The sequence below is a fragment of the Miniopterus schreibersii genome (assembly GCF_964146895.1).
Source record: "Miniopterus schreibersii genome assembly, chromosome: 12".
Taxonomy (NCBI): domain Eukaryota; kingdom Metazoa; phylum Chordata; class Mammalia; order Chiroptera; family Miniopteridae; genus Miniopterus; species Miniopterus schreibersii.
The window spans coordinates 68,618,080-68,631,030 of NC_138112.1; the positions used below are offsets into that span (position 1 = coordinate 68,618,080).

At 57.4% G+C, this 12,951-nt stretch overlaps 1 protein-coding gene across 3 annotated transcripts; it reads left to right on the plus strand.

Annotated features, from left to right (window-relative positions):
* Nucleotides 1–1,494: 1,494 nt before the first annotated feature.
* Nucleotides 1,495–11,990, plus strand: RPS6KA4 (ribosomal protein S6 kinase A4). 3 transcript variants are annotated; one of them, XM_081153432.1, is made up of 17 exons: nucleotides 1,495–1,652; nucleotides 1,749–1,820; nucleotides 2,466–2,684; nucleotides 2,775–2,890; nucleotides 3,411–3,518; nucleotides 3,756–3,836; nucleotides 3,918–4,021; nucleotides 4,113–4,263; nucleotides 6,570–6,734; nucleotides 8,632–8,760; nucleotides 8,903–9,036; nucleotides 9,157–9,250; nucleotides 9,545–9,718; nucleotides 9,811–10,005; nucleotides 10,314–10,473; nucleotides 10,662–10,825; nucleotides 11,088–11,990. In XM_081153432.1, the coding sequence occupies exons 1-17, from the start codon at nucleotides 1,598–1,600 to the stop codon at nucleotides 11,280–11,282; spliced, it is 2,316 nt and encodes a 771-aa protein (XP_081009558.1). In that variant the 5' UTR covers nucleotides 1,495–1,597; the 3' UTR covers nucleotides 11,283–11,990. The 3 variants fall into 3 exon arrangements, with proteins under 3 accessions (XP_081009558.1, XP_081009560.1, XP_081009559.1); XM_081153434.1 differs by having other exon boundaries at nucleotides 1,749–1,774; XM_081153433.1 differs by having other exon boundaries at nucleotides 1,526–1,652; nucleotides 10,335–10,473.
* Nucleotides 11,991–12,951: the final 961 nt, after the last annotated feature.

Consider the following 12,951-nt stretch of genomic DNA (forward strand, 5'->3'; position numbering starts at 1 on the left):
TCAAGGCACCTGGGGCTGCCCAGGGTAGGGTGGGGCTGAGACTGAGGTGAGGCAGCCTGAATCTGAGGGTAGGCAGAGCTGGGAGGGGTAGCCAGACCAGCCTCCTCAGGGGGACCTGCAGCAGCCTGACTCAAGGGTTTCCACAGCCCCCTTGGGGATAACCTGCTGCTCTGCCTGCCTCTTTTTAGTTCCAGTTTCAGAAGCTGATGGGGTGGGAGTGGACCCCTGGCCTCTAGCTGGAAGCCCCCTCCCATAGGCTTCAGGGTGGGGGTTTGATGGCTGCCCACCCTGTTGGTGGCCCTGTTGGTTATCCGGGAGGGGGAAGAGGCTCTGGAGGACAGGCCAGCCAGGGCTCTCGGCCCAAAGGTGAGAGACCACCTGTGTGGCTCTAACACCCCTTTAAAAACTTTTTTTTTTAATTAAAAAAAGTTATTGATTGATTTTAGAGAGAGAAGGGGAGGAGAGAGCAAGAGAGAGAGAGATTGATTTGTTGCTCTGCTTATTTATGTATTCATTGGTTGATTCTTGTATGTGCCCTGACTGGGGATCAAACCTGCAACATTGGCCTATCAGGATGGCACTCTAACCAACTGAGCTACCCGGCCAGGGCTGATACCCCTTTGAGGCCTACTCTGGGTTCTGCATGGGCACCGTGCCAGGCTTAGGGACAGTAGGGGGCAGAACCACATGAGGGGTATGTGACATTGGGTGGGCTGTGAAGGTTGGTTGAAACCTGAGGTCCTTTTGTAGATCAGCTATAAAGAGATTTCTTGACCTCTCCCTGCCATGGGGTGGGACTTGGCTCCAGCACCCTCTCAGTGCCCCCTGTAGGTGCTCCCTGGGTAGGCGGAGCCCAGAGACAGGGCTTTGGTTCTCAGGGCACCTGAGCTCCTAGACACCTCCCCACCCATGCGAAGGCAAATTCCCAGGGGAGAGGGTCTCGGATGGGCTGTGTGGGTTCCTGGACCCAAACACCCTCTTAGGCTGCCCGACACCAAGAATGGTGGGCCAGGCCGAGTGAGGTGCTGGCAGCAGCTGGACAAGGGCACCGTGTGGCCTCCGGGGCTCATCTGTCAAGGCGACGCCTCCCCTATTTGCAGCCTTCCAGGAGGGATCGAAAACTGTGAATTTTATGAAATCTCTCATTTTCACTGGTGGCTAAGAATTAGAGCCGTTGGGCCGCCCTAAGGGCTGGCACCCTGGGGGGCACAGGCTGGGCGTCTCAGCGGGCGTCCCGGGGCAGACACCTGGCTTGGGGGCGTCTACGCAGCCGGGGCCCAGGTTGTCCTTGGACCCCAGGCAGGCTCCGGGGGGGGGGGGGTCCCAAGGTCCTCGGGAGGGCCGCGCGGTCAGGAAGCGCAGCGCCCCGCCGCCCGCGGGACCAGCAGCCCCCACGGTCCCCCGCGCCCGGCCCCCCGCGCGGGCCGTCGCGCCGGCGCCTGACTCAGGCGGGGCGGGGAGCAGGGAGGCGGCGCCGCCCGCTCGACCAGAGGCGGCACCAGGAAGCGCCCGCCCCGGCCCGGCCGCCATGTAACCGGCGCCCGCCCGCCCGCCCGCCCGCCCGGAGCCAGCAGCGCGGGCCAGCGACGCGCCCGCCATGGGGGACGAGGACGAGGAGGAGGGCTGCGCCGTGGAGCTGCGGATCACGGAAGGTGGGGCGCGGGGCCGCGGGGCGGGGGCCGCTGCCCGGGCCGCAGGGAGGGCTCTGCACTGACTGGGCTCCTTCGCCCCCTGCCCCGCGCCCACAGCCAACCTGACCGGGCACGAGGAGAAGGTGAGCGTGGAGAACTTCGAGCTGCTCAAGGTGCTGGGCACGGGAGGTGAGGACCCCCACTCGCCCGGCGGGTGTCCCAGGCACGGTGTCCTGGGCCTCCAGCCGGCACACCCGCCCGGGCCTGGGCCAGGCAACCGGCTATGCCCCCCACCCTTTCCTGGCACAGCCTCCTTGCCTGCCCCACCCCACCTGGCCAGGGTTTGCATGCCCACTCTCAGGGCCGCTCTGTCCTGCAAGGGCCTCCCAAATCTGTCAACACCTTGGGTGCCTGCAGCCCTCCCTAGTGATCTGCACAGCTCCTCTCCTTGCTCTGACATGAGAGCCGTCTTCTCCGCTTTGCAAACTCCCAGCTCAGGTTTGCACATCCCTCCCCTGGCCGCATGCACCTCTGCCTCCTTCCTTGGATTTGCATTCCCTCAAATCTGTCCGATCTTCCACGGGTTTGCGCATGCCCCGCCCCCACCTTGCTCTGCAGGCCTCCTAGAGTTGCATGCCCCCCAGCTGGTTTGCACACCCCATCCCTGGTTTTGCTAAGCACCCTCCTGGTGCTGTGCACACCTTTCCCTTCCTCTCACCCCAGCTCCTCCCTCCAATTTGCATACCCTCCTGGGTTGGCGTCACTCCCACAACCACCAGTCTGTACCACCCTTCTGCTCACAGCCTACCCTCTGCCCACTCCCTGCTCCTACAGCCTACGGGAAGGTGTTCCTGGTGCGGAAGGCGGGCGGGCATGATTCAGGGAAGCTGTATGCCATGAAGGTGCTGCGCAAGGCAGCGCTGGTGCAGCGTGCCAAGACGCGGGAGCACACACGCACTGAGCGCACGGTGCTGGAGCTGGTGCGCCAGGCACCCTTCCTAGTCACACTGCACTACGCCTTCCAGACCGATGCCAAGCTGCACCTCATCCTGGGTAAGGGCAAGCACCCACCAACCTTGGAGGCCAGGAAGCAGTTGGGGCCACTTGTGGGGGCTGCTTCCCAAACTCCACCCTACCCCCCAGACTATGTGAATGGCGGCGAGATGTTCACCCACCTCTACCAGCGCCAGCACTTCAAGGAGGCTGAGGTGCGAGTGTATGGGGGCGAGATCGTGCTGGCTCTTGAACACCTGCACAAGGTGGGTGAGGACCTGGCCACACACCTGTTGCCACGGGCACTGGGTCTGGGCCCTCTAAAGGGCCTCCAAACACGACGGCCTCAGGGCTCTCTCCCTGGGCTTCCTGGGAGATAGTGGGGCCCAGAGCTGCTTCCCCAGGCCTCCTGGAATGAAGGCCTCAGCACTGCCTGGTGGAGTTCTCTCACCTGGTGCCTCCCCCAAGGGGCTTTCCTCTCACAAGGAACTTGGGGTTGCCTCCTGGGGCCATGTTCACAGGACTTCCTCAAACTGAGACCTCATGCCTTGGCTTCCAAAGCCTTTTAGAAATGGGGCTCTTCACACAACTTTTCCTGCCTCTGGGACCTTGGGGCTTGCTCCCCCAGGAGTCCCCCATCGAGTCCCCCTTCCTTGCTTTTGCCTCTTCAATGGCCTTTCTTATCCAATGGCTCAGTCCCACCCCGGACCCATGCCTGCACTGGAGATCCCTTTCTCCTGGTGGTGTCCGGGGAGGAGTCCTCATTGCCCTTCTTGCGTCTGCCAGCTGGGCATCATCTATCGAGACCTGAAGCTGGAGAACGTGCTGCTGGACTCTGAGGGCCACATTGTCCTCACAGACTTCGGGCTTAGCAAGGAGTTCCTGACAGAAGAGGTGAGTGAAGACAGTCTCGGCACGCTGCACCCCCACAAGCCGTCCTCTTCCTGCCTCCTCCTGCTCCGTGTCTGGCTCTGCGTTTCTTGGGATGCAGAGGTCAATAGCCCCAGGCCCTGTGTTCAGGAAATTCCCACTGCTCCAACCCTCACAAGGGTCCAGCGAGTCCTACTCTGAGTCCTACTCTGAGCCTTGGGAGCTGCTGGGTGTCCAAAATGGGTCCTCTTGCCCTCCCAGAAAGAGCGAACCTTCTCCTTCTGTGGCACTATCGAGTACATGGCCCCCGAAATCATCCGCAGCAAGTCGGGGCATGGCAAGGTGGGTTGGCAGGGGATTGGGTGGTGGTGGTGGGGTGAGGCCAGGGTGGCTGCATCCCTCACCTTGGCTTGGCCCCGGCAGGCTGTGGACTGGTGGAGCCTGGGCATCTTGATCTTTGAGCTGCTGACGGGCGCCTCACCCTTCACGTTGGAGGGCGAGAGGAACACTCAGGCGGAGGTGTCCCGGTGAGTGGGGCTGGATGTGGAGGGCAGCTGAGGTAGTTGGGCAGTGGTGTGGGGGGGCTCGCTGCCCCTGACGCCCCCCAAATCCTCCCAGACGGATCCTGAAGTGCTCCCCTCCCTTCCCCCCTCGGATTGGGCCTGTGGCGCAGGACCTGCTGCAGCGGCTGCTTTGCAAGGACCCCAAGAAGCGGCTGGGTGCGGGGCCCCAGGGGGCACAGGAAGTTAAGAACCACCACTTCTTCCAGGTGAGGCTCCTGAGCTGCCTCCACGCCTCTCTGCACATACTGGAGCTGGGCTGCTGCTCTGGGCTCGGGGACACTGGAGGGATGGTCTGAGACTGGCCAACTTCACTTGATTTAGAAAAATCCCCAGATCTGGGAAGCAGGCATATGTTCTCATCCATCTCTAGTGAAATGTGGAAGATGTGTTCCTGGGGGAAAGAATTCTAGGTTCATCGACTGTCAGGACTGCCAGGGACTTGAGATTCATTAATCCTTCCATTGGACAGTTCAGAGAAGGGAGGTGACCCTCCTCCCCCACCAGGATCATACAGTAAATGTGTAGAGCTGGACACAGACCCAGGTCTCCTGTCAGCCAAAATTAGTAGTAAAAGCCACACTTTAGGTTCTTAGCATCCACCGAGGCGTTTTGTTCTTTGTCCCTGTACAGTCCGTGTGCCTGTAATTCAGATGGACGGTCAGGTAGCCATGTGGGTTTTGCTTACTTGCTGAGAGCATTTGCAGGTTGGAGTGCAGGGCAGAGTGAATTTTGTCTCCTTGAGAGACCTCTCTAGCTCGGGTGCTGTGCATGGCCAGTGTCATTCCCTAGCAGGATCCTGTAACAGTGAACACCTGCCGTATGTCGGCCCTTTGCTTGTATTTTTTCACGTGACCCTCAGAACCACCCTCATTATCCTCATCTTTACAGATGAGGAAACTGAGGTCCAGAGAGGTTAAGTAATTTGCCCAAGATCACCCAGCCTGAAAGTGGTGGAGCCCAGATTCAGACCTCTGACTTGAAGGCCCATGCTCTTCACTGCTATGTTCTGTTTACATGTGGGCATCAGATTTGCCACTTGTCTGACATTGTAACAAAAGCACTCATTTATGGGCATCTATTGCGGGCCAGGCACTCAGTTACCCTGATACAAGTGTCATCTCCTGGAGTCTTCCCTGCAAGTACAGTACCTGCCTAGAAGGGCCCTTGGAGATGTTTTCTCAGACAGGAATCTAAGTCTGCGGCCAAGGTGTTACTTTGTAGAGGAAGTGGCTAAGCAGTGTCAGTTTCCTTAAATGAATTCCTCAACCCGCCCTGAGTACAAGCCAGGCCCTGGGTGCTGGGAGTGGGTTGACCAGTAATCACACCAGAGAGGCTCCAAGGCCTTTGATGTTTAATGCTCAGAAGTGGTGTTCCCCTCATTGCCCCTTCTCTCAAGACAGCCTCTTTGGTGATGGCAATACTGAACTGAGGTCCCTGGTGGCAGAACTGGGGCCTTCAAGTCTAGGTCAGGCTTCTTGGCCTCAAGTGACAAAAACTCTAACTAAAAAATGGTGATATCCATGGAATAGAGTTTGGCTGTTTACAGATATTGGAATGAACAGTGGTCTAAATGAGATGCATTTGTTTATTTATTTTCTTATGTAAAAGAAATCTAGAGTTTGGCAGGCCAGGACTGCTGTGGTGTCTTCATGAATCCAAGCACCTTTTTTTTTTCTTAAATGCTCCTTCATTTTTAGCATGTAGCCTCCATCCCCAGGTTTGCTTCATGGTCCAAGATGATTGCTGGAGCACTTGCCATCTAGGCTGATATCCAGGCAGGAAGCAGGAAAGAAGGAGGGGAAGGGCCAAAAGGACACTTGTCAACTGTTCATCTTCCTCTTGAAGATCTTTTCTTTGATTCCTGCCTCCCAATATTTGCTTGCAAGTTATTGGTCACCCCTAACTATAAGGAAGTTTGTAAAATATTGTTTTAGTTTGCACATTGCTTCCTGGAATAAAATTGGGGCTATGGAACTAAGGAAGACAAGGAAAACGAATGTTGGGCAGGCAGTGAACAGGCGCTGCCACACTAGCTTAAACATAAAAGGGCATGTTTTAGCTTCCATAAGAGAAAAGTTGAAGGAAAAGTGTGCTGAATTCAGGCAAGGCTGCATCCAGGTGCTGAACCTACATCATTAGGAATCTCTTTGTCTCTTGGCTCTGCTTTTCTGCACAGGGACTTCATCATTAGAGGTTGTCCCCAGCAACTCCAGACCCACATTCTCTAAGATTTAAGTGTAATAGAAGAAAGATATTTGTTTGTTTTGCATACCAATTCGATTAAAAGCCCTAGAATTGACTAAGTGTGGTGGAGGGTGAGTCTCCAAGGGAAATAGGGATTGGGCTATCAGAGCCAGGGACATAGAAGCTGGGGAGGCAAGAAGAACCCCTTCCCCCAAGTGCAAGATAGACCCTTACCTCACTGAGGAGCTGCCCAGCGAGGGCGGCCTGAGCGGAGAGGGGCTCCCACTTCCTGCCCTTTGATTCCCATTCTCTCATTTCTTTTTTCCAGGGTCTGGATTGGGCTGCTCTGGCTGCCAGAAAGATTCCAGCTCCATTCCGACCCCAGATCCGCTCAGAGCTGGATGTGAGCAACTTTGCAGAAGAGTTTACTCGGCTGGAGCCTGTCTACTCACCCCCTGGAAGCCCCCCATCTGGGGACTCTCGCATCTTCCAGGTGAGAACTCATGGAACCCCAGATGTGGGGGAGCCAGCCTCTGCCATGGCTGACCCATGGGCACTGCATAGCCCTGCGTCTGATCAGGACTCAGCATCTCCCCGCCGACCTCTTTGCTTGTGGGGTACTTAGAGTTGTCAGTCATAGAGACCACCATGGCAGGACATGTCTTTGAACTTCATCGTTTATCTTTAAATTTCACATTAATTTTCCTTCTACTTCATCATATCTCTATTGATATGTAAAAATATTGTTTTAAATTATTGAATTATTCACTTGCTTAAGTAGATGCCTAGCAAGAGATGCCATATTTCTACTGTCGCTTTGCATGCCTATTGGCATACCATATCACATTCCTGGGGGCACAGACCCCCTCCACCCAATTATAGAAGCTTAGGCCCGTTAGACAAGACTAAACTCCTTTTCTCAGCATTCAAGGCCCTGCCTGGTGTGGTCCTTGCTCTGAGCCCTTTCCTCAGCGCTATTATCCCACTTGATGCTTTAGCAGCAATGAACTGCTCGGAGGTTCCACAACACACCTCTGTACCTGTGCGCATGCAGTTTCCTCCACCTGGAGTGCCCTCCCCACTGTTGCTCCCCTGGCAAACTCCCACTGATCTTTCTAGCCAGGTTGTGCAGGGCTGCCCCTATGTGAAGTCTTCCCCACTCCTGTGGCCCTGGGCTGCACTTTCCTTGTGCACCAGTCCTCTGCAGACAGCACCTTCTTCTGAGCAGTTTGTCAGGTTGTGTCCTGACAGCCCAACTGAGACTGTCTTCCCTGGTGTGAAGCTCCTAGAGGGCGGGAACTGTCTGTTTAATTTCTGTAGCCCTATGCCCAGTGTGGGGGCCTGGCCTATAGGACATGGTCTACAGCTATTAAATAAAAGCAGGCCAATATCAAGTATGGATGGATCAGTCCCCTCTGTGAAGCTCTCATGAGCCACAGCTCTGTGCTTGAAGGATCCACTGTCTCATGGTTCAGAGAAAGTACTTGTGAATGGATGGTTACTCTCATTCATTACTTCATACATTTATTTCATGACTCAAAAATATGTGTTGAGTGCCTACAATGTGCCAGGCACAGATGTAGGCACTGGGGATGTATCAATGAACCTAACAGACAATAATCCCACCCGTGTGGAGCTTGCATGCTAGTGCACAGTGGGGCTGCATTTTTAGGAGAAAAGACATTAAAATTAACCTTGAGAATCCCTTGAATTGAAAGGACATGGATCCTTAGGAAAGGCAAAATATTAATTCTGGTTTCTCTTTACATTTCTTCAGTAGCTTCCCCTAGGCCGAAGCTTGATTTGAAAGGAAGGAATAAAGATTTTTTGTTGTTGTCAGTGGGCACAGTTGAATTCTCACAAGCTAAGCAGGTGTGATGCCAGGTCACAGTCTTTTCATGCCTTTGCCCGTCACTTTTTGGGCTACTATATTGTGCCAGGCGATTCCCTTTAAGGCTGCATCCAGGTGCTGAACCTACGTCATTAGGAATCTCTTTGTCTCTTGGTTCTGCTTTTCTGCACAGGGACTTCATCTAAGATCCTGAGGTTGTCTCCAGCAACTCCAGACCCACATTCTCTAAGATTTAACTATAATCGGTGGGGGTGTCGCAGACTGGTGGGGGACAGACATGACCCCAAGTGATCATAGAACAAGTTGGAATAAAATGTCCACATGCACAAAAAAAAAAAATATTATAAAATAAAAAATAAATAAATAAAATGTCCGCACATCCCGTGTGTGCCAGGATGCAAAAGCAGCAAACCCCCCCCCCCCCAATCTTCCTCTGCCTGCCCTCCTCCCCACCAGGTCTGGCCCTTCCAGGGACTCCACCTCCATATCCAGCCCCTGGATGCCCACCCGCCCCTGACCCACCTCCCTCCCCAACCAGGGATACTCCTTCGTGGCACCGTCCATCCTGTTTGACCAAAACAACGCTGTGATGACCGATGTGCTGGAAGTACCTGGCGCTGGAGACCGGCCGGGCAGGGCGGCCGTGGCCAGGAGCGCCATGATGCAGGTGGGCCGCGCCAGGGCGGGGAGTTGCCTTGGGGAGGCTGGGCAGGTGTGACATGGGCGAAAACCGGGACCTCTGGGAGGTGGAGTGTGGTGTGGCCTCAGGCTCCCAGGTGGGACCTCTGACGCGCCCCCTCTACCCCCAGGACTCGCCCTTCTTCCAGCAGTACGAGCTGGACTTGCGGGAGCCTGCGCTGGGCCAGGGCAGCTTCTCCGTGTGTCGCCGTTGCCGCCATCGCCAGGGCGGCCAGGAGTTCGCAGTGAAGATCCTCAGCCGCAGGTGGGCGGGCCTGGGGTGCCTGGGGTGCCCCCCCCCCCCCCGCCAGCCTGGCCGGAGGGACGGAGTCCGGGAGGGCGGGGCTGGGGGACCGTCCACCCTGACCCTCTGCCCCGCCCCCAGGCTGGAGGCGAACACGCAGCGCGAAGTGGCCGCCCTGCGGCTGTGTCAGTCGCACCCCAACGTGGTGAAGCTGCACGAGGTGCATCACGACCAGGTGATGCCTTCCTGGGCCCGGCGGGGTGGGACGCGGGGTGCACGGAGGCGGGGTCTGAGGGGGCCGCGGGAGGACCGCAAGGCGGAGCTACAAATGGCCAGAGAATGGCATTTGGGGAGGGCGTGGGGGGTAGGATTTAAGGTGACCAAGGGGTGGGGGTCCTGGAAGCAGCAGGGGTGGTTCTTGCTGGTTTCCCTGAGGTCGGAGCTCCACGTTTGAGTCCTGAGGCTGGGGCGGGGGCCTGGCTTGCGGTGGGTCGGTCCAGGTGACCGTCGCCGACCCTGCTGCCGGCAGCTGCACACGTACCTGGTACTGGAGCTGTTGCGGGGCGGGGAGCTGCTGGAGCACATCCGCAAGAAGCGGCATTTCAGTGAGTCCGAGGCGAGCCAGATCCTGCGGAGCCTGGTGTCGGCCGTGAGCTTCATGCACGAGGAGGCGGGCGTGGTGCACCGCGACCTTAAGCCCGAGGTGGGCGCGGGGCCTTGGTGGCCGGGCCTCGGTGGCGGGGTAGTGCTGCCGCAAGGAGGGCGGGTCTCTGACGCCGGCTGCCTCCCTCCCAGAACATCCTGTACGCTGACGACACTCCTGGAGCCCCGGTGAAGATTATCGACTTCGGGTTCGCACGGCTGCGCCCGCAGAGCCCCGCGGGGCCCATGCAGACGCCCTGCTTCACGTTGCAGTACGCGGCCCCCGAGCTGCTGGCGCAGCAGGGCTACGACGAGTCCTGCGACCTCTGGAGCCTCGGCGTCATTCTGGTATGGGACCGGGTCCCCGGAGGGGTTCAGGATCACCCGAGTCTAAGGTTAGGGGTCTTCCTGATGAAGGGCAACCACAGGGGCGCTAGGGGCAGGGTTTGGTATGAGGCTGGGGCCAGAGGCCGTCCTGACGTGGAGGCAGGGGCGCTGTGGCGTTGAGAGCACCCCCTGTTGGAGGTCAGCGTCATCGCCAGTGGGCCACAGGAATTACCCTCGGGCAGAGGGGAATGGGCCTGGGGGTGGGCTGAGAGGTCAGCCTCCCCTTGCTGGCCCGCAGCCGCCGTCTCACTTTCCCCCTGGTCCCCCAGTACATGATGCTGTCGGGGCAGGTTCCCTTCCAGGGGGCCTCGGGCCAGGGCGGGCAGAGCCAGGCCGCGGAGATCATGTGCAAGATCCGAGAGGGGCGCTTCTCCCTTGATGGCGAGGCCTGGCAGAACGTGTCTGAGGAGGCCAAGGAGCTTGTGCGAGGTGCGGAGCCACAGTCACAGAACCCCTCTGGGGAGGGGGAGGCCATGGGGTCCTTCATGTGGGATAGGGATCGGCACCGGGTTCAGTGTCCTGGTGAGAGGACTGGTCCGCGCGGAGAGTGGGGCCCTTAGGACCCCTCTGGGGGCAGCCTCCACACACAGTCCGCCCCGATGCTTCCTCACCTCCAGGGCTCCTGACCGTGGACCCGACCAAGAGGCTGAAGCTCGAGGGGCTGCGGGGCAGCTCGTGGCTGCAGGACGGCAGCGCGCGCTCCTCGCCCCCGCTCCGGACGCCGGACGTGCTGGAGTCCTCGGGGCCCGCTGTGCGCTCGGGGCTCAACGTCACCTTCATGGTGAGGCGCGGGGCCGTGGGTGGGCGTGGGGTGTGGACCCGCCTGGAGAGGCGGGGTGCCCAGGGGGCGCAGTTCTCAAAGCCCGGGAAGGTGGGGTGAACTGAGCCCTGGTCTCTGGCCCGTTGGGGGCCTGACCTTTCAGGGTGCTGGAGGCCGGAGGCCAGGGGCCTGTTGGGCGGGAGGGCCCGGGACGGGAGCCAGAGCTAGGATCTAGAAGTCCAGGCCTGGCGGGTGGTGGGACCCACGGTGTGTTCTCTGTCAGGCGTTCAACCGGGGCAAGCGAGAGGGCTTCTTCCTGAAGAGCGTGGAGAACGCGCCGCTGGCCAAGCGGCGGAAACAGAAGCTGCGGAGCGCGGCCGCCTCCCGCCGCGTCTCCCCGGTGCCTGCCGCCCCCGGCCGGCCCCCAGCCTCCAAGGGAGCCTCCCGCCGAGCCAACGGCCCCCTGCCCTCCTCCTAGCCCCCGCCACTGTGACCCCTCTTCCCCCCATAGGGGCTTTGACCTGGCCTCCAGCTCATCGGCTCCACCCATCCCCAGGGATTGCCCTCCCTCCCCTCCCCCCACTCCAGACAGAGCAGAAGTATTTTTATAAGCAGAGAATTTTTTATGTCTTATCGGATAGAGTTAGAGATGCAGGGAGGGAGAGGGCCTGCCGGGGAGCCTGGCGGAGGCTGGGGTGGGGGGCCCTTTGCTAAGACTGCCTCTGTTGGCTGAAGGAGCTTCTCCCCCAGGGGGCTACTCCAGCAGGGAAGGGCTCCTCCCCATTTCTAAGCACTGAGTTCCCACGGGGAGAAACTCGGAACTCTCCCGTCCTCCCCCGAGGCTCTGCTCTCAAGCTGTCACTTTATGGATTGTCTGTGCAATTATGTCCACCAAAGACCTGTGTTGGAGGTTCAGGAAGGCCCTGGGGGACCCCCTGAAGCATTGTTGCCTCTCTTTATGTCACTTGCTTCTCCCCTGTTGGGGCTAAGGAAGGAGGTAGGCGACTCCCTAAAAGGGGAGGCCCCCTTCTTACCCACCCCTCTCCTTTGGCACAGCTGCCCCTGGCGGGGGTGGGGGTGGGGTGGCTTGGGGGTTTGGGCTGGGTATCCACAGTCACTGCCTCAGCTCATCTGGGAGGCTGTGCCTTTGACATCAAAATAAAAATCCACCCAGTGCTGTCCGTGGCATCTGTGTATTTATGTGGGTGTGAGTGGCAGTGGTCTTGGGCAGGCAAACTAACAACCAGTGGGGCCCGGAGCAGACCCTTCTTGGTAAGAGGGTACCCTCTTTGTCCTTGGCTTTTCATGTGAACTGTTGGGAGGCCTATCATCTTGGGTGTGTATCTGGACAGCTCTGCCATGTACATTTATAATTTTCTTGATTATAACTAGTGGAAACCCAACCTGAGCTTGCTTCAGCAGAATAGGAATTTTAGGCTCTTGTAACTACACAGTCCAGGGGTAGCTTCAGGCAAGGCCTGATCCAGGTGCAAGCATGATCAGGACTTAGCTCCCCAGTCAGCTTTTTATTCTGTTTCTTGGTGGTGTTGCAGTTTGGAGGACTCTTCTTTTGGCCCTAAGATGGATGCCAGGTGCTCCAGGGGCTAGTGGGAAGGATTGTTTAAAACTGCTTCTGTTGTAAATGATGCTGAGACAAGTTTGTACATAAATCTGTGCATTAAGATATACCATATTATTCGCCCATTTAAGAGTACAATTCAGTGACTTTTAGGATATGCAGAGTTGTGCAACCGGCACAGCAATCTAATTTTAGAACAGCTTTTCACTCCCCAAAGAATCTGCCCATTGGCAGTCACTCCTCGTTTTCCCTCAACACCCCAGCCCTGGGCAACCTCTTGTTTATGTTCTCTCTCTATAGATTTGCCTACAGACTTTGATATACCTTTTGAAATAGACTTTCAAATAATCCCTAGTAAATATTGCACTGACATACAGCCTCAGAAACATGGATATGAAAATGTCCCATTTCATCATATGGTCCTAAGCACTGAGTATCACCATTTTAAAACCTTTGCTGATCTGATGGATAAGAAATGGTCTCTCATTTTCAATTTCCTTATCCTTCATCCCGCATAAGTCACAGCCACCCTAAGAAAGTGTTCTTGGCCTCATTTCATGGGTGAAGG

Excerpts from the sequence above, each read along its gene's own strand:
- RPS6KA4 (XM_081153432.1), top strand. The coding sequence starts at position 1,598 with ATGGGGGACGAGGACGAGGAGGAGGGCTGCGCCGTGGAGCTGCGGATC. Across the intron at positions 1,821-2,465 it reads CAAGGTGCTGGGCACGGGAG|CCTACGGGAAGGTGTTCCTG; the intron begins GTGAGGACCCCC and ends CTGCTCCTACAG. Across the intron at positions 2,685-2,774 it reads CAAGCTGCACCTCATCCTGG|ACTATGTGAATGGCGGCGAG; the intron begins GTAAGGGCAAGC and ends CCTACCCCCCAG.